The sequence below is a fragment of the Triplophysa dalaica genome, chromosome 1, assembly GCF_015846415.1.
Source record: "Triplophysa dalaica isolate WHDGS20190420 chromosome 1, ASM1584641v1, whole genome shotgun sequence".
NCBI classification, from domain to species: Eukaryota; Metazoa; Chordata; class Actinopteri; order Cypriniformes; family Nemacheilidae; genus Triplophysa; species Triplophysa dalaica.
The window spans coordinates 22,795,315-22,818,919 of record NC_079542.1 but is presented as its reverse complement, the minus strand read 5'-3'; the positions used below and the strand labels follow the sequence as shown (position 1 = coordinate 22,818,919).

Sequence of the window (23,605 nt, the reverse complement as noted above, 5' to 3'; positions counted from 1 at the left end):
GGGGCGCGGCAGCAAAGGTCGCCGTTCCACCGAAGTTTTGACGGTGGCCGCACTGTGCACTTCCGTTTCCCCAGAGCCACCGCTTCGGGCAGCCACTGGCGGACGCCCTTCGTCCGCGCTGCCCGAACTCTCCGGCACCGCGAGGCCACTCGGCGGCGAGGACTCTCCGACAGCATGTCTCTCCTTCCTCCCGGGTTTCGGCACCAATGTAACAAGATTCAAGTATGGAAGGAAGGAGTCGGGAACCGGAAGACATTTAAACAAACATTTAATAAAGTAATAATAGCCGGCGGCCCCTCACGGACGACCGCCGGCGCAATAACATTAACATAAACATAAATACAAATACAAATACAAACACAAGTTCGGGCCCGGTCCTCTCTCTTCGACGGTCCGGTCGCTCGTTCCTTTTATGTTCCCATCTCTTACGTGATTCGAGCCCGGTGTGCGCACAGCTGGCGCTAATTCACAATTACTCACCGGACTCGAACCACGGTCTCGCCCCGCCTACTCTACTACAAATGTACTCACCAAGGACCCCTCAGACCAACCAACACCTGCAATGACCTTTACACACAGGAATTAGTTAATAGAGGGTCCGTTGTTATAACACCACATACATGAATTTGGGGGACACCATGTTTAATTAAATAAAACTGTACATGTTAAATAAAATCTATATTCACAAAATAATATGTTTGTTACAAATGCAATCTCTCAAACTCAATTCAACATGTATTTTAAAACAAAAATGTAACCTTTAACAGTGCACAAATTGTGTTTATCCTACACAATACAAACATGCAGACATTTTATATTTATTGTAATTTCAAGTTTATCTCAACTATTGTAAAGTAAAGGGACACCACTTGCCACCACAAATGAAGAATGTCCCTTATGGTGTTATAATTCAGGTATATAATTTAGAAATGTTTTCTAGGTGCATAAAAATCATTTGATGGTGACAGACCGACCCTATGTAGAAACATTTAACTGTCGGCCCCTCGGTCATATTCACTCCATGTATGTTGTTAAACGCAAGTTGTTTATATTTATAGATTGCACTAAATCAACAGAGTAACAGTGGCAAGGAACCAAAACTATGTGGATAAGAGTGTAGTCAAATACCTTGGGAGAGGCAGGACTCCAACTTTTCCTATCTGCTTTATTATCAGTATTCAAATGAATCTTAAAGATTGACATGATATTCAGTATGACAGTTTAACTGCTCTTAACATCTCGAGACTGTACAAGCCTTCAGTCCTCTAGAGTTATACCGTATAGACGTTCAATACTCTCCCTTTACTTTCATCATAAAGCAACTCCTCAAACAAAAGTGGTTTCATTGTCATGAGCTGATAGAGTAGTTGGCAGTTATGTGGCTGACCTTGAACAAGACAAAAAAAACAATTATGTGTAGATCTATTCAGTCTATCAAAGCACCACTGGTTAGCATACAAACTCAGCTTACTTGATCTTGGTTCTTTTAACCAATGCACAATAAAAAATGTTGGGTGAACAACAAAACTTAATTTGGGTTGTAAAAAGACAAACAAGAAATAGAGGTGAGCCTATATTTCAGGGAAAAAAAAAGATTCTTTCTTATGTGGAACACAAAAGAAGATGTTTTGAGAAGCCAAAGTGAAGAATTTTTTGAATGAATATTCCTTGCTATAGATAGTGTCATTAACATTAAGATTTTTGAAAAAAAAGGTCTGTATAGTGACACGACCAAAAAACACGAAAGACAGTCTCTGTGCAAACTTTGTAAGCATTTTATTTAAATATGAGTTTTATATTTCTTCATTTCTTCATTTCTTCAAGGGTAAAAAGTGTTAATAAAATACAACCTCATTAGTTTTTTATGTCTATTATCTTAACAATTACTTTTAGTGTATTTTCTTATGCTATTTCAGAGTGCAAAAATATCATTTTTGTTTCATTCTGTGAACTAGTAACAGAATTTCTCTCAAATTGAAGATGTCAAACATTGTTTTATTAGCACCTTTTTGCAGAAACTCAAACAGTACAAACTGGTAAATGTATTCAAATATGCAATGTGTACAGATCTTGAAAAGAGCAAAGAAAGCCAGTTCATATTAGGCCCCTCCCAATATGAACTTAATGCAAATTTTTATTATGTTTTTTTAATCGTCACACCACTGCATTTGCATCGGGTCTGTGATGTATAGGCTATATCAGAGAACGTATTAAGCTTTGCGGTCTTCTCAAAGTACAGGTGATCATTCACAGGTAAGACAACATTCCACATGTGTTCTTTAAGATTTGAAATAGAAATGATACAACAATTTTATAAATGTGAAGGACAAAAGTTACCCAAAGTGGAAGTTTGTGCATTGTTTATTATAGTTTTTTATCATTTTCATGTGTATTATGAGCTCTGACTCTTTGGTGATATTGTATGTTAGTCTTTGGTCGTGTCTCTGCAGATGATGATGGATTTCAGGATGGTCTTGATCATCTTTACTCTGAAGCAGATGGGTCTACAGTGTGCTGGAGAGAATTCTATCTCCAGTATTTCTACAGACGATCTATCGTCCAACATGACAAGCACTGGTATGTTCACCTATCTGTTCTTCTGCTCAAGAAAATATCAATCAATGTACTAACTTATGATTATTTATTATTACATATCAATTAGTGATCAGTTCTGAATTTGTGGATTTACAGACTCAAATCATCCTCTTCAACGGCATCAAACTCGCAGGGGTGCTCCACCTGTAAAAGATGAAGAGTACATCACCAATGACTTTTACTTGAAGCTTGTTAAATCAAAAGCTCCAGTCAAAGACACATATCTAGTAACTCATGGCGAAAAAGAATATCATCTTTCCGTAAATGGTGACTGCCGAGGCATTTGTTTGTTTGACAGCTCTACAAAGTCGTGCGAAAACAATGCTTTAAAAAGTTCTGGCCAGGATGATAAGGATATGGAACTTAGATTTCTGGTGAATCAAGACAACTTTGAAATATTAGATTTTAAGAAATGGACAGACATAGGAAATATGGAGGTATTTCAGCCAGTGACGTTTTGTAATAGACATTATATAACTAACGATAAAAATGGCATTTTATTTATGGCCACATACCGTTTTAAAAACCCAGAGAACATAAAAACTGAAGTTCTCACCCGCAATATCGACATAAAATCGGAGCATTTACAAATAAATAGCTATGAAGTCTCAAATGATAAAAATTCAGAGTCTTATGTAGAATTTCTGAAAAGGTCCACAGCAGTCAACAAGAACTGTGAGCCGGCCAAACATCAGGTAAAACACGATCAAGGGAGCGATCAAACAAGGTCTTTCCTAACAGGCCGTACAAACACATTTGGAGGGGGAGGGGAGGTATCAGTCTCTGGTAAAATTCCGCTTCTTGTTAGATTAGCTGGAAAAGTGAACCTGAAATATGACCATAGTCGCCAAAAATCTGAGACGACAACAAACGTGGATAAGTTCACGCACTCTGTGAGTATGGAGATACAGGTTCCACCCAACCATTCCTGTAGTATTGACATAACAAGCACCACATTTACAGCTGAAGTCCCGTACAGCGCTGAACTCACCAGACAATACAAGAACAATGAGCAACGCACGACCACCAGCACTGGAATCTACTATCATCAGGAAGTGACAGAACTCCAAACAATCGTGAATACCTGTACACCCGTGAAAGATGGAAAGAAATGTGGAAATGAATGAAACCTCTGAAACGTCTGGGAAAAAAACACATGTTTTCATATCTATGCGCATTCTAAAAAAACTAAAACAATTTAATAAATGCATTGCAAATGACCCTTTTTTGTAATTTTCTTTTTTATTACAAACAAGTACAACAACAAATATCCTTTAAATTTTATACTATAAACTACGTTTTGATATCAAGTTTACACTACTTTAAATGTCATTCTTGTTTTATACCTTATATAAATGAATAAATACATTTGTCGTTGTTATTTTCGTCGCAGTAGAATAAACAAGGAGCAGAGCTTGAATAAGTCAGATGAATTTTTGAGCGAGGAGCTGCAGCTACAATTCTAGAGAAAAAAAATTAAAAATGTTCACCGGTCAAATAGACATATCACGGCTGAAAACAGCAGCCGTGGATATTACAATCCATTTATTTGGTCATCTTCTGTGGTTCAAAATGATTCAATGACATGCAGCAATACACAAGAAAGAAAATAAAGCGTCTGTTAAAATTTGTCTTAAATGTGTACAGTATCCGTGTGTCAGTGTGTGTCTTTGTCGATGTGTGTAAATATGTGTGCATATTGTGTGTGTGGAGCGTTTGTATGCGAGTATGTCTGTCTTCTGTGTTTTCACCTTTTCCTTTTTTTTACAGGTATATGACTTTAGCTGTTTTGCTTTTAGTCAATATTTCTCATGTACAGCTGCTTTGTAACAACGGAAATAGTAAAAAGCGCTATATAAATAAAGTTGAGTTGAAAAACGATACAACAACGTTCAAAAAGTTTCTTTGACCTTCATCTCCAACCTGTCGCCATTTGGGTACCAAAATTCGAGAGACCCGTGATGGGGGTGGAGTGTTGTGCAGGTCAAATAGGTCATCCCTCTTTTTAAGTCTTTTAATTACTTTATTTCTAACATGGCATGTAAATCAATATATTTAATCAGAACAATAATAGAGACTGTTTAATGCACTTCTGCAAGGTGTCACTTTAATTAAAACTTTGCCAGAGGTCTCAATGTCAGACATGAAATACTTGTAAGCATGGTTTTAAGAATGTACAAGCAGTTTGCCCCTTCATGCATCCCGTAGTTCGGTTGTTTTGTATCCAATCACAACATTAGAAGAAATCAACTGAAGATAAAAGAAGACATTAAATCTCTCAAGATCGGGTTAAACAATAAACAGGAATATCAGCCTAATTTACAAACCGATGTTTTTTTCTGTAGAAGGTTTAGATGTTTTATTGGTCAAAATATGATGTCTCCATGTTGGCCAGTGTTTGCTTTAGCTGGACTCTTGACCCTTAACAATGTTTGGTAAGTTTTTTATTATACAGTATATATATATTGTTTTAATGCAGTAGAGTTAATAGTTACTAGTGTTTCTCAAGTAATGACCGAGTCTCTGTGACTTGGTCTAATTACATTTTAAGTGATTATTCAACCTGCTATGTTGGAAACAAATTGATGTGAGTGTGACCAACTTTTTCCAATATAGGGTCACTTGATGATGGTGATAAATGAGTTTGTGATAGTAAAATACAGTGCTGAAATACAAGCAATGGTAGTCTATTAAACAGGACAGTGTTAAACAGTTTAGAGGTAGTCCATTAAAGATGACTGGAAATGAAGTGCTAAAACTATACACGATAATGCTAAATTAGTTAATTACTAATAATTCTTATTTACGCATGAAAATCGTTATCAAAGTCTTACCTCATGAGGTGTGCTTGATGCTCCACAAATAAGTATTTATGGTTTATTTACACAGAAGCTCCGTGGACTGATTTCTCAAAATAATGCATTGGTATTTTCTTTCCCTTTTTGGTTCTTGTGTCTGTGTAAATAATGCACATATCTGAGCTTGTTGCTCCTAAAAAGTAATAATTAAAGGTTTCTGTACTGAAAGTACCCTCCTACCCTTTTCTTAAATGTTCAACATAAGCATTCTGAGCCTATGGCGCCTCACCTCAAGTTGTGCTTAAATATCTAAATCTAGATCTACAAAATGTTAAGTACAGTCACAAAAATTTGATTCTAATCTACTGTGATTATACTGTTTTTATATATCTACTATATATATACAGTTGTGTTCAAAATTATTCAACCCCCAATGCTGTAAATGGTTTTAGGGAATTTATCCTACAATCCTACAAGGACTTCTTAAAGAACCATATGCAACTAAAATGACATCAATTAGTTTTGTAATACAGTAGTAAATGTTTCTTTTGTGAATTCTTCATTGACATAATTATTCAACCCCTTAAAGACTACCACTCTGAAGAACAGAGGTTCAATGAAGTGTTTTCAATCAGGTATTGAAAACACCTGTGGATATCAGGGAGCAGCAATAAAGCCTAATAAGCACCAATTAGGCAGCTTTAAAATGATACTCAGCTCCTTCTAGACATTTACTGGTGTGGTTACAAACATGGTGAGGTCAAGAGAATGGTCCAGGAAGACAAGAGAACAGGTGATTACTCTTCACAGGAAGGGCAATGGCTACAAGAAGATTGCAAAGATGTTAAACATACCAAGAGACACCATAGGAAGCATCATTCGCAAATTCAAGGCAAAGGGCACTGTTGAAACGCTACCTGGTCGTGGCAGAAAGAAGATGCTGACTTCGTCTGCTGTGCCCTACCTGAAGCGTAGAGTGGAGAAAAGGCCCCGTGTGACTGCTGAGGAACTGAGAAAAGATTTGTCAGATGTGGGTACTGAAGTTTCTGCTCAGACAATACGGCGCACCCTGCGTAATGAAGGCCTCCATGCCAGAACTCCCAGGCGCCAGAACAAGAGTCGACTGCAGTATGCCAAAAGTCATGTGGACAAACCAAAGAAGTTTTGGGATAGTGTTCTGTGGACTGATGAAACAAAATTAGAACTGTTTGGGCCCATGGATCAACGCTATGTTTGGAGGAGGAAGAACAAGGCCTATGAAGAAAAGAACACCTTGCCTACTGTGAAGCATGGCGGGGTGTCAATCATGCTTTGGGGCTGTTTTGCTTCTGCAGGTACTGGGAAGCTTCATCGTGTGCAAGGTACCATGAATTCTCTTCAGTACCAGGAGATACTGGATGACAATGTGATGCAGTCCGTCACAAACCTGAGGCTTGGAAGACGTTGGACCATTCAACAGGACAATGATCCCAAGCATACCGCCAAGTCCACTAGAGCATGGTTGCAGATTAAAGGCTGGAACATTTTGAAGTGGCCATCGCAGTCACCAGACTTAAATCCGATTGAGAACCTCTGGTGGGACTTAAAGAAAGCAGTTGCAGTGCGCAACCCTAAGAATGTTACTGAACTGGAGGCTTTTGCCCATGATGAATGGGCGAAGATACCCGTAGATCGCTGCAAGACACTTGTGTCAAGCTATGCTTCACGTTTAAAAGCTGTTATAACTGTAAAAGGATGTTGTACTAGTACTAAGATTGAATGTCACTTGGGGGTTGAATAAAACTGATAATGATGTGAGCTCAGAAAAGACATTTGTGGTTATTTCATTATAAATGTTATGTTATATTTGTCTGACCTACATGCGCTTTGATTTAATTGTAAGCAGGATGACTGAATGATCATAATCAATGTCAAACCGACCAAAACAATTTCAGTGGGGGTTGAATAATTTTGAACACAACTGTATATACACCCACCTAAAGGATTATAAGGAACACCATACTAATACTGTGTTTGACCCCCTTTCCTCTTCAGAACTGCCTTAATTCTACGTGGCATTGATTCAACAAGGTGCTGAAAGCATTCTTTAGAAATGTTGGTCCATATTGATAGGTTGGCATCTTGCAGTTGATGGAGATTTGTGGGATGCGCGAAGCTCCCGTTCCACCACATCCCAAAGATGCTCTATTGGGTTGAGATCTGGTGACTGTGGGGACATTTTAGTACAGTGAACTCATTGTGATGTTCAAGAAACCAATTTGAAATGATTCGAGCTTTGTGACATGGTGCATTATCCTGCTGGAAGCTGCCATCAGAGGATGGGTACATGGTGGTCATAAAGGGATGTACATGGTCAGAAACAATGCTCATGTAGGCCATGGCATTTAAATGATGCCCAATTGGCACTAAAGGGGCTAAAGTGTGCCAAGAAAACATCCCCCACACCATTACACCACCACCATAATTGCATTTATGAGAAATTGAACAGGTGCTCCTAATAATCCTTCAGGTGAGTGTATATATATATATATAATATTCATTAATTTCGGGAGAAAAATTGCATTTATACCTAATATTTCTGAAGATTTAACTGAATTCTTTAGAAAACATCTATGTTACATTTTTTTCCCTATACACTTAACCATGTAAAAAATGAATCTGTCATATATAAACCGGTCTGAATTTACAGTTTAACTACGGTGGCTTCATAGAAAAAAGTTGAATGTGACCAAAACCAGTGGCAAAACCCAACAAAATATTGTGTGGTTCAAAATGATTTTCTGTTCTGCCAAAAATTATTAGCATATTAAGTAAAAATCATGTTACCCACTCAAAATTGGTATCTTTGGAATGCTTAGAAATTCTGCTTTTGCTTTCATATACTCTCCATAATGTCATTACAGCGATAAGCCAAAAGAGAGCATCGAAACAAGCCGGGTTTTTCTCTTAGCAACGCCTAAAACTCCTCCGATTAATAAGTTCAAAGGCAATTTTCTCAATATTTTGATATTTTTGGACCAATATTGTTCTATCCTAACAAATACATAAATCAATGGAAAGCTTATTTATTCAACTTTCAGATTATGTATAAATCTCAATTTCAAATTCGTCCAGGGTCACATATAGCCTAAATTGTGAAAAATGTTGAACAAGAAACTGAATGATAAAGGATAAGGTTAAACAATATATATATATATATATATATATATAACTAGCAGATGAGCTTTTATATGCGTTAGGATTTTAATTTTAACAAAATCTTCTGGACAGTCACTTTTCATGGCAACAATCTGTTTGTCAGAATAAGTCAATAAAAAATGCAGCGTGAAACCCAAGTAACACAGAAACACATTATTTCTTCATCCTTTATTTGATATGCAGGTTAGATATAATCTTCATTCTGAACAGCATAAATGTTTTATTTTTGACACTACATACTTTTTTTATTTGCCTATATATGAGAAACGTTTTTACACAGGCACATGACCTTATTAAAGACACAGTGTAATGTACATACCAACATAACAATATAATGTCTTATTTATATACTGTATAACACTACACAAGAACAAAAAAAACTATCAAAAGCACATAAATGTACTATAAGTAAATACACACTTGTTTATGTAGATTTTATGTAGCCGTCATTATATCTTCTACTTACTGAGATACTGAAGTAGTTGAAACATCTATTTTTTAATGCAGTGAACATCTGCATCTACAGCAACTTGTTAATTAACTATGTTAATGAAAGTGCAAAACAACCAGTTGCTGTACATCTGTAACAGTTTATTTACAGTGACCTCACACCTAAATGGTTCTTTGTCAAGGTGTGTTGTGAACAACACAATGAAAAACCTGTAACATCTATAGAATCCTGGAATCCATGATAAGAAATTATTGGAATGTTGTGATCTAAAAATATCCTGATATTGATGTCTTGGAACACAGTAAAAAATCCATTAAAAAAATCTGGTATTATTTGTCCTGGCAGCTTAAAACTGTAAAATGACATTTTTCATTGTAAAATTACAAATTTATAAGTTTTCTTTTAAATTAAAAAACTTTAACTAGTTCTCTTTTAAACTAGTTCTCTTTTTCTATAATTGAACTATATTTTTGACCGTAATAAAAAATCTGTAAATAACAGTAAAATTCCGTAACATTATATTTTCCATATACATTATATATGTATATATTTATTTTTTTACAGAGTAGTACTTTGTAGACCTTCTATAAAAGTAATGTCACACTCACAGTAGTGACGTTAAGACCCGATATCACCATGACTTTGATGACCTGTGGTCGCGTCACCAGGTTAACCAAGCTGATTTAGAGATGTTGTCATATAGCTTTACAAGACCATAAAAGAAAATGGTTCTTATATGGCATTCCTGCAAAAAAAAAACTTTTTGGCGCCTATACGTTTAAACTGTGTCTAGTTTGAGGAAGAATTTCAGGATCATCTGATTTTGGTACGTATAATTCCTTATCATTTGATGTAAATTAATAATCTTGTCCAATATTTCAAGCTGCAATCCATAACTATTAAATCTCTTATTAAGCAAGTACAAAAGCCTTCAGTGTGAAAGGGGTTCACTCGATCACGATTCACAACGATTTAGTTTATAATATTTTTACTTCGGGTGCACTTGTCGGATTTCACAGGACATGCCAGTTAAACACACAAAGATAAGTAACTTGCAATGTTTCAATCTGAGATGTGATAATAGGCAACAGTTTGGATTGCAGCTTTAATTTCAAGCATGAAGATGCTCTTTTTAAAATTATAAAATGCTAGAATTTTATATTAAATGATAAAAGTGTCTATAAACAACACATGGTTAAAAGTACAGATAAAATAGGAAAATCAATATGCTTGTAAAAATGTTAATTAAGGCATCAAGCATCATGAACCTCTAAAATATTTTACAGCATTTATAAATCTTGGTTACTGTAGTACTGTATTTTATGATATTTTAGAAACACAGTCGACATGAAGTTTAACCACGATTTATTAAAAGCTGATTCATTTGTAATGGTATGTTATTTTATCAGCTAAACCTTATTGTAAAGAATTGGCTTTAACTTGCTCTTCACTGTTGTGTGACAACCTTTTTTATCAAGGACTGTCTGGAATAACTGAGTGAAAAGAAGATTTAGCAAGAAGCTGTCCCTCATCTGAAGTGGATTTGGATAACTAGACTGCATTTAGTGTGATATTGGTCTGATTGGCTGAGACACCTGATAGGATGCAAATAGAAAAGAGCTTTACTAAAGAGATTTAAACGAGCACTATTGCATAACATTCCTAGGCTTTTCTCATTTACACAAAACTAAAAGCAGATTAATATGATTTCTGCATAACCTAAACCTAGAATAGCAGACACATTTATATGGTTGTATGTGACTACTCAAAATCAAGAAAAAACTATTTAAAGGCAGGGTGTCCGATTTCTCATAGCCGTTGTTTATGTTCAAATCGCCAAAACAAACACAGCCCTACCCCCATCCTTTCGCTTTCGTCAGCGCTCGGCTCTGCTAATGTCCGTCCTGTGCACGGTGCACCTTTCTGCTGATTGGCTACAAGGTTGTTTTGGTACTCGGCCCGACTCAGGTAACCGATTTCCGAATTAGGTTTAAGGTAAAAGACCAAAAATCATTTAAATGTTAGATTCATGTACTTCTGTAACACTATCTTGTATTTTAGTATGCCATGATAGTTTAAAAGGCACCCAGTTAACAGGAACTCATGATACCATGTCTGTCAATAATATAAAAAGACTAAATATGACATGAATATTTCTTTATCACTTTCAGTTGAGTGGTTGCAACAGTCTTTCAATACCAATAAAAGTCTAAACAGAATATCTTTGACGAGTTACTTATTGGTCATGGTAACATCCTGCTCGTGCTCTAGGAAAACACAGTATTTCGTTGGTTGCTGTCTCCAACTTTTTCAAAGAACAAGAAATCCTGAAAGAGGGAAGAAAAGAAAAATCGATGTGTCAGATTTTTGGATTTTCAAAAATCAGATTTGTGGTTCACTGTCAAATAACAACACATTTGCTGACTTTTTCTTAAACAGATATTTAACAAAGGGTACCATGACTACATAGACTTGTACGCCTTAATATGTCATAACTAACTTCTAACAAAGTCAGTTGAGACGATCAAGAAAAAAAAACACGTTTTTAGTATTTGTTCCTAATAGGCCGCTGAAATCCAAAGTGAAATTGATCCAGAAACATGACTTCGTTTGATGTATTTTCATATATGTTAACCTTGCTGGTCAAACATACACTGCTGCAAAAAGAATTAAGGGAACACCTAAATTACATTGTAATAGATCTCAATGAACAAAATATCCAAGTGAAAACTCTTCACTTCGCATAATGTTGTGAGAAAAAAATAATGTGACAATGATCAATGAATCCCAAAGTAATAAACTCATTAAGAAAAAAGGAATACTGGCCGATTCAACTTGTTTGAATTTCATCACAGTAAGTCAATGTTAGTCAGTAGTGTGCATGGCCCCACGTGACCGTGTGAACTTCCAGCAATGTCTGGGCATACTCCTGATGAGATGGTACGTGGTGTCCTTAGGGATCTCCTACCAGACCTGGATCCGAGCATGAGTGAGCTCCTGGCAGTCACTGGTGTTACTTGACGGGTTCGGATACATGAGATCCTAGAGATTCTCAACTGAATTTAGGTCTGTGGAGGGCCAGTCAATGGCATCCATACCAACAGACTCTGGCCACACGAGGTCGGGCATCATCATGCACCAGGAGGGATCTGCACTGCACAACCATAAGATCTTACAATAGATCTGAGGATTTCATCCCGATACTTATTAGCATATGGAGGTCAGTAAGACCCTCTGAGACTGGTCCTCCCCAGACCACCATCGCTGTTGCCTCTCCAATGTACCTGTTTTCACTTTTTTTTGCAGTTATGCTGTGATGATCAGGTGTTCCCTTAATTTTTTTGAGCAGTGTACATACATAGGAAATTGAGAATTGAAAAGAATAAGATTGAATTGAATGTATCCAGGATACAAATAGCTACCATGACTGTAACGCTGGTAGATGTGTGACATACCAATATATGGCAGACAGTATTACAGAATTTCAGTTGTGATCTAGTAAAAAGACGATGCTGAACAGAAAATGTTTATCTCGCATTGAGAGCATTATAAAAATGGGTTGCAACCATTTCATGTCATGCAAACAACAATGGTGGCCTACAAGTGAAAGAATTTCTTGATGTTTATTCAAATGATAACATCTATACTGTTTTTATCTCACATTTATAGAGCCAATTGCCATTGCTAATCTCAGAAACAACAAAACTCTTTATAGTCATGGCACCATTTAAGTAGAGTTCTTTGATGTATCTAAGCTTACTAAGTTTTTTACAAACATACTATTGTTATGCAGGGTATATTGCATCATTAACATAATACTTACGATAAGGAAGCAGGCACCCATAAGGACAGCCTTCATTTTCACATCCATGTCTAAAGGAAACTGGATGCCAAAGTTGTCAGTGTCAGTAAATACTTCCTTTAACAGGCCACTCCACTGCTTACTGATGCGGCCAATAGGCTTTCCACCATCCTTGGGTTTCAGCTAAAATAAACAAAAACATATGGTGAGAAAGTTGTGGCCCGTTTCAGAAAGTAGGTTTAGCGAAAACTGAGTTTATTAACCCTGGAATGAGGGAAACTCTGGGTTTTCTGTTTCAGAATGTGAGGTATGTCAAACTCGAGAAAGCGGGGTGACTCAAGACCGTTTCTAAAAGAGAGGTAACTTATACTCCGAGTCAGTAACCATAGTAACTCACTCTGTGAACCTAACCTGGTCGGGAGCAGCTTTGTAAACCCAGAGTTACCTTCTATCTCCTCCCCCTTTTAAAGCGCAAGTTGTGTAACGCATTCATTCATTCATTCATTCATTCATTCATTAATACAGTCATTATGTCACACATTTTGATCACAATAGAAAATCTCAGTGACAAATATGTCCTATGTGCTTTAAAATTGTACCATTCTTCTTTACAGTGAATTAGATATATCAAAATAAATTTCTTCCATCCTTGCATTAATAACGTCAGCCATAGTGGCCATGTATTACATCAGAGCAGATTCTTTCCTTTACATGTTCTCACAAATGGTAGTTTTCTATGGAGGATAACAAAGGACTTAATAAAGTGTATAAATAAAGTGCATGAATAAAGAAATTAATAAATACAGACATAAATACAGAAATTAAGTGATAAAGGTAATAAACAAGTAATTTAGACATGCAGCCATTCAAACTCAAATCTGCTCAGAGCAAAGTTTGAACCTATGATCCATCTGACTTTGACACAAGAGTCTGACACACTACAAGTATCCTCTACACCATGAAGTCTCGCACTCATCACTAGAGCACTGATGGTAAGTGAGAACATGAGAATTTCTTTATTATTTCTGTTGTTTCATTAATTTGTTTGTTTATTTATTGGTACACTTATCTTTTTTAATCAAGTCATTTACACATTAAAGCACAGAAAATCCACTGTATGCAAAGCGGAAAGTGTTCCTCGCTCTCAAACGATTTCTGCTGCCATGTTTTTAATGTGCCGTTAACATGGTGAATCGCAATTTTGGAGCTCCATTGATCATGGCTTGTAATTGTGGTGCAAGTGCTTAACTCGAGGCTAGTCTACCCGGAGTTGAACGAAATCAAATCAGCCGTTCAAAGTTTCGCATCTCTGTGTTAAACAACTCCGAGTTCACATTTTAACTCCGTGTTTGTTGAACCTACTTATTAAAACTGCCCCTGGAGATGTCAATGGATGCCGATTAGTCTCATTGTAATGTTCGTCTGTAGCCCTATTCCTTGAAGGTCACTGTCCGGTTATCTTTTTTCTATATTTTTGCCTTCTAGTTGTGCCGAGACAGCACTGAATTTAATGAAAAATGCTGTTTTTTTAAGAATGAATCAATGAATCCATGAATGAGGCATTTAAATAGCGCTTTATTGTGTATTGCTGTACACCCATAGCACTTAACAATCGTATGAGGGGGGACTTTCCTCACCCACCACCAGTGTGCAGCATCCACTTGGATGAAGAGACGGCAGCCACAGTACAATGGCGCCACTGCGCTCACCACATACCAGTTATAAGCAGAGAGGAGAGATATAGTCAATTCAGAGGGTGGGGATTAGGAGGCCATGACTGACAAGGGCCAGTGGAGGGAATCTGGCCAGGACACCGGGGTTACACCCCTACTCTTTACGAGGAGTGCCATGAGATTTTTAATGACCACAGGGAGTCAGTGCTCGGTTGCATAAAGCACCTTAAATTTTTCCCTTAAGTGTGACACTTAATGGGTGATTTCTCTTTACCAAAGACAATAGGAGAATAATTTAGGCAAAACTTAAGGTATGTTTAAGGGCACACTTAAGGTGCTTTATGCAACCGGGCCCAAGACCTCAGTTTTACGTCTTATCCGAAGGACAGTGCTTTTTTAAAGTTTAGTGTCCCCAACACTATACTGGGGCATTAGGACCCACACAGACCACAGGGTGAGCGCCCCCTGCTGGCGTCACTAACACCTCTTCCAGCAGCAACATATCTTTTCCCAGAAGGTCTCCCATCCAGGTACTGACCAGCCTCAGCCCTGCTTAGCTACTGGGTGATATGGCTGCTAGCAACAATGATGCATCTGTTTACTCATATGATGCAGTCATGTGATTTATTTAACCTAAAACAATCAGGATGATGGCACATATGTTGTGCTTGCTATCCACTTGTTGAATAAACATCCATGTGCAGGTAAGGGATTCAAGCATTTTTAGAGTTCCACTGTAGACTAGACATGAGACAGTAATTGCTATGATTGTTTTAGCAAAAAAAAAATATTACAGTATTGTGTTAAATTTGTGCTTTTAAAATACACAAAAAAAGAATGAAGTTTTAAGCAAATTTAACTAGATCTGCATTTCTGCACTTGTCAAAAGAGCAGGACTGAAGCCCTAACCTGTATGAATTTCCTTTAGGTTTCATTTCTACATTAACAAATAAGCATTTGCACAAAGGCACAACCTCAACTTAATCGACGATATTTGCTATATATTTCTGTATGACGCTATTCAAACAGGGAACTGATATCAGCATTCATAAAAAAAAAAACATACCTCAAAGTTCACGTCACCACAGCAATTACAGGCCAAGCAGGGCCCCTCGAGTTTCATCAATGTCTCTTTCTTCGGTCCCTGGATGGAGAATTTTGGGTAGCAAGGGTGCCAGTCCTGTTTTACATATCCTACGGTTGTTCCCGGAGGCGCCTGCACCTCGATCTGGAGGTGAAATATTTAAATAAATCTCAAGAGTGACAGTTCAGCAACACAGATACAGTCAGATCTTTTTAGTGAGAACATAAGCCTTCTGTTTACATGCTTAACATATTTCTAAAATGCCTACATTGAGCAAACATTAAGCTGATGTTTGTACATAAAATAAATACACCACAAGAACATTGTAATTATATCTGTTTAGTTAAGATTGTATGACCCTTGTAGGTCGACCCTATTTATAACCCATAAGCCCATTTCTACTTTTAGCATTACATTAGCAATTATATGAAATGGGAATGTACTACCTCTTGCAGGCAGCATGGGCACCAACAGGTGGCACAACGGAAAGGTCGGATGAGGCGTATGACCTCTCGGTCAGTGTTATCTTTGATCTTCATGTCAAAGCTACGCAGTGAACCGCAGCAGTTGCGTGTGCAGCAGTCGTTTTTCTCTTTGGCCGAGTAGATCTTTTGGCCGAGGCTGTTCTTGATCTCATACTGGTTATTGGTCTCAAAGCCAATGATTGCTGTAGAAAACATAAGCACACGCATAAAAGTTTAATAATTTTAATCTGCAATTAAATGAGTTAAAAAATGTAAATCAAACTATACCAAATCCCCATTCATTTTAGGTGTCTGTGTAAGAGGTTTATTCTACGATAACAGTCAGCTGTATGAACATAAACCTGCTTATTACACGGCTACTTACCTCGAAAGGACATTTAATATTGATTTGAAATATTTTATTAGCTCATTCAAACGAATGCAGACCTTCCGCTAAAAAAACTTTCGGTTTTAAGTTAAGTCAAGATGTTCAAATGCCAGTAACAGGCAATTTGGTTTTGACTTTTTGTAAATATAAAGTCATATGCTGTTATCCTACTTATTTATATTTATTTTTTGTGTCATATTAAGCTATGCATGTCAAAATGATTTACAGCATCCGAGATACCATGTGTAATTAGTTTTAAGCTGTTCTTCTCTGGGAATACAGAGTTTGGAATGTCGTGAGTGTCCAATCAGAATCAATCAGTGCGCCATGTAATCAATATTTACAAAGACAATGTGATATTCTAAATATTACAATAATTATAATACTAAATCCTAATTATAAATATCAGTACAATCCTGGAAGTCCCAGGTTTCATGCTTTTTGTCAGTTCTGTGTCAGAACATACTGAAACAAATAAATTTAGTCTCACCTTCTAACAACTCCACTTTTTGGTGAATAAGGATCTGGTCAATCTGCAACGGACAGAATACACTTATAAATCCTTTAAAAACATTACTGACGAGTTAAATGCCAAAAAGGAGAACTAGAGAGAGGTAAGGCCCACCTGAGTGAGGTACTCAAGACCAGGTGGTACTCCAGAAGGAACTGACATTGCTGCAGGTGCTGGTGCAGGTGCTAGAGAAGAGTGTGGGAAGACAGGACATTCATTAACAATGATGCATTGCAGTAAAAATGCCCAAAACTTGCTACATAAATCCACAATTTAGCATTGATTAATATTTATTTATTGTAAGAGTTAAATATTTTAAATAATTGTATGGCAATTTAATTTAAGTGGAAAACATAAGATTAAAACTAAATAGCTTTAACTTAAGTTAATTTTATTTTTAAAGCACATGCAAAAACAACAAAAGTTATGCAATATGACGCAAAACATTACATAATACCAAAAACTGGTGGACAAATGAAAATTGTATACGATTAGACTGAATAAAAAGATACAGAATGAAAGTGGGTCCTCACATAAAGTAGTCAAATCAGAAGCAGCTTTTACTTTAAATGGCGAATGAGAGATTAATTGACTAGGCGATTGACGAGCCTTAAAGTTACAATGAAATAAAACAGGAAAATTAAAAATGTAAAAAGTGTTTTACACAGTGTGGCTGTGATTATTATAAATGATTTATCCGTGCACACCATTATATTTTTTTATCAATTTGCACTTGTAATCTTTAATCAAAAACATTATGCTCCTCTACGCCTCTCAAAAACAACTCTTCACCACATGACGTCAGCAACAAAAGAGAGGTAGGACTATACTAACTGTAAAATGGCCAGACATTTTTAGCCCTCCCTCCAGGACCAACTTACAACAAACCAATGAAAAAGGGAAAGGCTAAATAAAACCCCCAGCCTCCATTTCTTCTAATTTCAGAAGCCATTTCTATACGTCACAATATGGAAAAGAAGTTAATCGCAACTTCCGTTTCATGGTGACTTTAAGCCTACATATGTGAAGGTCAGTAGATCACATTTGTACTCAGGGAGCCAGTACATATGCTAAGATAAGTAGATCACATATGAACTGGGGAGCAAGGGCCAAAGAAAAGCTTTTAGAGGAATATCATAATTTCTAAACCAATACAGAAATTGATCGGGAGCCATTAAGACGCATGCATAGGAGTAATGTAGTTGCATGTTTTCTATTGCCAGTCAGTAGTCTGGCATATGTATTTTTTTGCATTTCCGTTTCTAGTTCATTCTTAAACAGCATCTACCGTAGATTTAAAAATAGATTGTAACTGAAATATTTTAACAAGAGCACTCATTTGTTAACAACACTTAGATACATATTTCACTATATGTGTACCATGGTGAGATGGACTGGTTGTTGGACCAGGCTGGTACATGACAGTGTGGTCTGGACCTGATTGGTACCCTACTTGGAATCCAGGAGGTGGGGCCGCATGTCCAGGATCTCCATAGCCTCCCATGGGATAGGGGGGCATGTACTGTCCCCCTGGCTGGGGCATGGGATATAAAGGCTGGTTTGGGGATGGATAGCCTGAAAAAAAAAAACGAATTTCATTAGTGTTCTGAAATACTTGGGAGGACTGTCGGGGTTGTTGTTAGTTGTGTATATGTTTGCCTCTTTATATACATATCTATATATAGTGCTTTTCAGATTGTAGCTTAAGTCAGAACCCTCAGCCCCTCTATTGTTGATTTACTTGTTATTATCATGAGTCCGCTTATTTTGACCTTTAAATAGGTCTCAGATGACTTGCATTAAAAACATCAAGCTTCTGAAGCTTGAGGGTTGCAAACTGTATTCCAAACCATTTAAATTCCTCCATCATGCCTCACCATTGGGGTGCTGGTATGCAATGTATTGTTTACTAATTAGAACAGATACATAACCTCATTATGCATTAAAGTAACAGTAACAGTAGCTGTCTGTTTGGAAGATGATGGGCAATGAGTGCAATCAGAGTTGTTTTCTATATTACACGGTGTATGTTTGTTTACAGACAATGTAAACAATCAATAGCATAAATACCAAATACACAGTTTTCCAGTCTTGTCGCATGTTGCAGCCAGAAATAAGAAAAAAAAGTTTCTTTCCTCAGGCCATCTACCTCATGAACAGTTAAATGTTCTCCCCCACTGTGCAATAAAAAGTCATATCTATGTATTTATTATACTTAGGATGCTGATTTAATACTGTTTACAATTCCCTTACCTAATTTACACACTAAAACATATATACATATATAGCACATCTGTTCATACAATATACACTGTTCCTCTGTTGCTCTTTTGTCCTATATTGTCTTTTTTCAAAAGAGTCCTGTCTTCACATATATATTTTTTAACTTTTTCATTACGCCTCGTCAATTTCAACTATGTGCACTGGAAGCTTCTGTCCCAATGACAAATTCCTTATGTGTGTAAAGCACACTTGGCATTAAAGCTCATTCTGATTCTGATGTCATACCAATGGGTAAAATGTTCCTTTTTAATTGGTAAAAAAGGACATGTATTATGTCTGGTAAGATTACATTGAAGTGAAATTATAAAAAAATGATGTTGATAATATAATTTTAATACCATTAAAATTACATTGCTGCCAAAAATGTGGGTCATAGTGATATGGCAGGGAGGCCGTGTTATAGAGTGGAAATCGTGACACATTCATTTTAAAACAGAGTATAGGTGTTGTGTGCAGCCTTTTTTACACCATTTAATGTTATGTGTCAACAGTAAGCAGTGTGAACCTGCACATTTTATTGTAGTGAATATAATTGACAATAAACCCCTACAAACTGTTAATAAATATTGATAATTTTTTGCAATGAGGGATTTTACTTGAATTGACTATGTTTTTATTATTCGGATTGTATTCTATTATATAAACATGAGGGCTATCGCGCATTTGGTATGTTTGGGCCTTACCCCTATGAAGTTTGGGAAGCTCTGTCTGTCCTAAAACAAATTTAATGGTTTTTTTTTTTACATGTATTGTTGGCCAAACGTATTCAAATACTTCCCACACCCACTTTAGATCATCACATAACCGAAATAGCCTTTAAAACCAGGGTAAATGTCAATGGGGATCTTCCCAGATGGCAAATAGCAGACCAATACTTTAATTTATGTTTCAATAATAGGTTGATTGGTAAGTGTTTTAGAAAAATTACACTTTAGGAACCATTTCCATTAAACAATCAATAAAGAGCTAGCCGTCTATAGGAATACAACAATTCAGGACACAATCTTTTTGTGAGAGCTCATTTAACAGTCAGTGGTGAATGAAAAATGTAAACAAAACCATTCCATCCCTGGAGACTTTCAGCTCTTCAGATTTAAAGTGTATATAGACACTCCTTAATAATAATCATTTCAGCCAAAAAAGACTTTCCTCCACACTACATTTAAAACACTCTACAGATAGTGGTGACTAATCTAACTACCACTAAGTTAACATGTATTGTTGTATGAATAAACAGAGTTAATTGGCTCATTGTGGGAATGAAGTGTGCTGTAAAGCATATATATAACCATATCTATCAATCTAAAAAACATAACACATCATAGTAGAAACCATTTATATACAAGCATAAATGTGATCCCATTTAAACGTGATAAACAAAGATGCGCCACTGCTATTAATAATGCATAGCAAACATGTCCAGCAAGTACGCCCCTCTAGCCATAGACTTCCTGTGCACCGACATACAGGAACCATTTCATTATGAAATAAGCAAGCTATACCATTAGGATCTTCACTAATCTGCTGTATTGCATTCATAACCATAACTAATTCTTACTTTGTTAAATGTATGAAACTTTCTGATGAATGATACAGACGAGCACATTTGCATGTCCTTCAGGTTTCATCCGTTGTACTGTCTGAGCTGCCTGACAAACCAGACCAACATTGCAATTTGCATCTACAGACCTGATCATTACTTATTAGATTTTCCAGACCTGCCACTTAGAATTAAAAGTTACTTCCATCATGCTAACTGTCCTTGGTCACATATTTGTAGTTTTCTTAAAACAGCCAGCACATGAACATCAGATTATTTAAACCTTGCATGCAGACATTTAAAAAGATTAACACACACTTTTAACAGCCAATTAAATAATGACCTCAAACGGGAACGAGTTGGTTTCAGAGAGGATTTTCAAGTAATGCAATATGACCAACAAATCCCCATTCACAATACCCCCAGAGTTAAATGCAATGTCAGTAAACAGGACACACCTTTTGTATGGTAGTGGCTCCTATTCCATTGCCCTCCCTAGTTAATACATTTATATTATCTGGTTCAGGGGTTAAACCAAACCCTTAGAATAGTAGAGAACATAAAGTTTAGCATGTTAGGTCTTGCATTTCCAGTTTAAATAAACGTCGCCGTTCAAGTCAATCTAAAAGACAAAGAATGGGCCGAGCCCTCTTGTAACCACGTCTGACGGCTTTTTGCTACAGTCATACATTCTTTGGAATAAGGAATTCCATGTGAACATATATCAGAAGTTAATGCATGCGTGTTTAACTCACTACCTTTTTATATATAATAGTTTAAAAGTGTCAGTCTGCTATAGCCAAAATTCCTCTTTTAGGAAAACAATTGATCTAAAGATCATCAGCCCTTTCCTAATAGAGTAATGGAGTCCGTTTATCAGAAAATACTGACCAGTGTAGAAAAGAATGCGAGTAGTCTATTGACAGATAGTTATATATAACAGAACATACATCTGACACCGCTATGTCTTGCGCTGATGAGAACCTAATGATATAATCGCTTTTATCTACGATCAGAAAAATATGAGGTAGGCCTACATGACAGTCATGATGTGCTGTTGAAGCTGGTTAGTGACATTTCATAGTTTTGGGTGGAAAAGAAAAACTCTGATTAAGCTTAATCCACAGAATAGTGTTAAATTCATAATGTAACATGAGATGTTAAAAAGGCACAGCCTGGAATCAGTGAATGTGGAACACTGCCACCCTTGTCTTTATTTCCTGCATTCCTTTCCTGCTGACTTCTAGGGAACGTTATATTTTTCCAACAGGACACACACCTTGGTGGCAACATAAATTATATTAGCTTAATATAAATTACAATGTTAATCAACTGCTACAGTGTATCATGTTGGTCCCATATTGTGTATCTCACGGTTTTGACCACTATCTGTTGCTCTATAATAACACAAAACTCACAAACACCCAATGCACACGTGTATCTTAGAAATAAAATAAAATGAACACCATTACCTGGTCCAGACATGTTGAAGACAAGTGTTTTTACTAGCGCCTCTCAAACCAGAAGGATCTCTGTGTGGGCGAAGAACGTACAGAGGTTGTTTGTAGTTGAAACACAAGTAAATCCGGTCCAGAAGATCTTAAGTCCAGCTTCAAATAAAATATAAACGTTAAATTCTTATATACGATGCATATTGAAGGGCGACAAAATACGGAAATCTATCCTAAACTGGTTCACACAGATCTCAATTGAATCAGTCAAGAGGGTGCGTGCAAACTTACCGTAACTGCTCGACAGACAACGAGAAACACACTGTCGCAATAAAGACCATATGACGTTATAAGTGGGTGTGGCGACTCCTATAGATTTATTTGCTTGTACTATATGGTCAAAGACAACGACAATGTCACAAAGCCAACATGTGCAAGCAGCAGATATAAACGAATAAAGAAAAGAGATAAAAAGATAACATGTTCAACATTGTGTTGTTTTAACAGCGTGCACAAAAATGATAAGATAAAAACACAAAATATTCAAACATTATCGAAATGTGACTAATGTTGATGTTTGCTATTAACTACAAGGTCATAATCAATAGACTTGATAATATGTATCTCCTTTAGTGATTCTGACTCCAAGGCACAAACAATTCTGAAACACATTATCTGTCGCCCACAGACATTACACTAAATACTACGTAACGTTAGACGCATTTAGTTCGCATAGCCGCGACTAAAAAGGAAATCATAGCCTACTCACATTTACCTCTTAAGGTTTGATACTCCACAAGCCTAAAGAAAGAAATATCCCACAAGGCAGTTCCTTGTTGTTGAACTGATTGCTGGTGTTTAGAAAACAAGACGCTTCACTTTCGCTTTGCACTTTCGATTGATTTAAATGAAAAACTGGCTTCTTCACTTTCGCTTTGCTCTTTCGATTGATTGATTTAAAAATACTGTGTTTGTGGCATACGCCCAAACAAGAAGCGATCGCTTTCTTTATGAAAATATCTCCTCCCCTTTTCTGACGCATTTGCTTTTAATTAGAAACCTGAGAAAGTCACAAGACTTCTATTAAGCAACATTTAGGTTAAAAAGTGGGAACTGTCGTAAAACGTATGTATTCATCGCAAAACGAAAAGAATAAGAACCTAGCTGTTCATTTAGGTGATTATTTTATACAAATAAACTATTCATTTGTACCCTACATTGGGGCACGTGTGATATTTCACCTTGTTTGCTGTTTGTGCATTGAAAGAGCAAAGCGTGAAAACAATGTAACACCATAAGCAACACCTCTGTGACCGTGGCTGTCATGAAGACTCAATCATAAGAGATGTTTTTTAATGAATTTACCT

At 36.6% G+C, this 23,605-nt stretch overlaps 2 protein-coding genes across 6 annotated transcripts; one reads left to right on the top strand and one right to left on the bottom strand.

Annotated features, from left to right (window-relative positions):
• Positions 1–2,951: 2,951 nt before the first annotated feature.
• On the top strand, positions 2,952–3,722 carry LOC130428380 (natterin-3). Its single transcript, XM_056756399.1, has one exon. The coding sequence runs from the start codon at positions 2,952–2,954 to the stop codon at positions 3,720–3,722; it is 771 nt and encodes a 256-aa protein (XP_056612377.1).
• Positions 3,723–8,743: 5,021 nt separating this feature from the next.
• Positions 8,744–23,263, bottom strand: LOC130424503 (phospholipid scramblase 2-like). 5 transcript variants are annotated; one of them, XM_056750216.1, is made up of 9 exons: positions 23,008–23,263; positions 22,260–22,397; positions 18,345–18,539; positions 17,079–17,149; positions 16,944–16,986; positions 16,048–16,268; positions 15,584–15,745; positions 12,866–13,027; positions 8,744–11,369 (listed from the first exon to the last, which is right to left on the bottom strand). In XM_056750216.1, exons 2-9 carry the CDS (start codon positions 22,270–22,272, stop codon positions 11,310–11,312), a joined length of 927 nt encoding a protein of 308 aa, XP_056606194.1. In that variant the 5' UTR covers positions 22,273–22,397; positions 23,008–23,263; the 3' UTR covers positions 8,744–11,309. The 5 variants fall into 5 exon arrangements, with proteins under 5 accessions (XP_056606194.1, XP_056606222.1, XP_056606184.1 ...); XM_056750244.1 differs by having other exon boundaries at positions 22,260–22,319; XM_056750206.1 differs by having other exon boundaries at positions 23,014–23,263.
• Between the last annotated feature and the right edge of the window lie 342 nt (positions 23,264–23,605).

Coding starts and splice junctions, on each gene's coding strand:
- LOC130428380 (XM_056756399.1), top strand. CDS start 2,952: ATGGAACTTAGATTTCTGGTGAATCAAGACAACTTTGAAATATTAGAT.
- LOC130424503 (XM_056750216.1), bottom strand. Junction 15,746..16,047: donor GCCCATGCTGCCTGCAAGAG/GTAGTACATTCC, acceptor TTTCACCTCCAG/ATCGAGGTGCAGGCGCCTCC. Junction 13,028..15,583: donor GTGGTGACGTGAACTTTGAG/GTATGTTTTTTT, acceptor TGTTTATTTTAG/CTGAAACCCAAGGATGGTGG.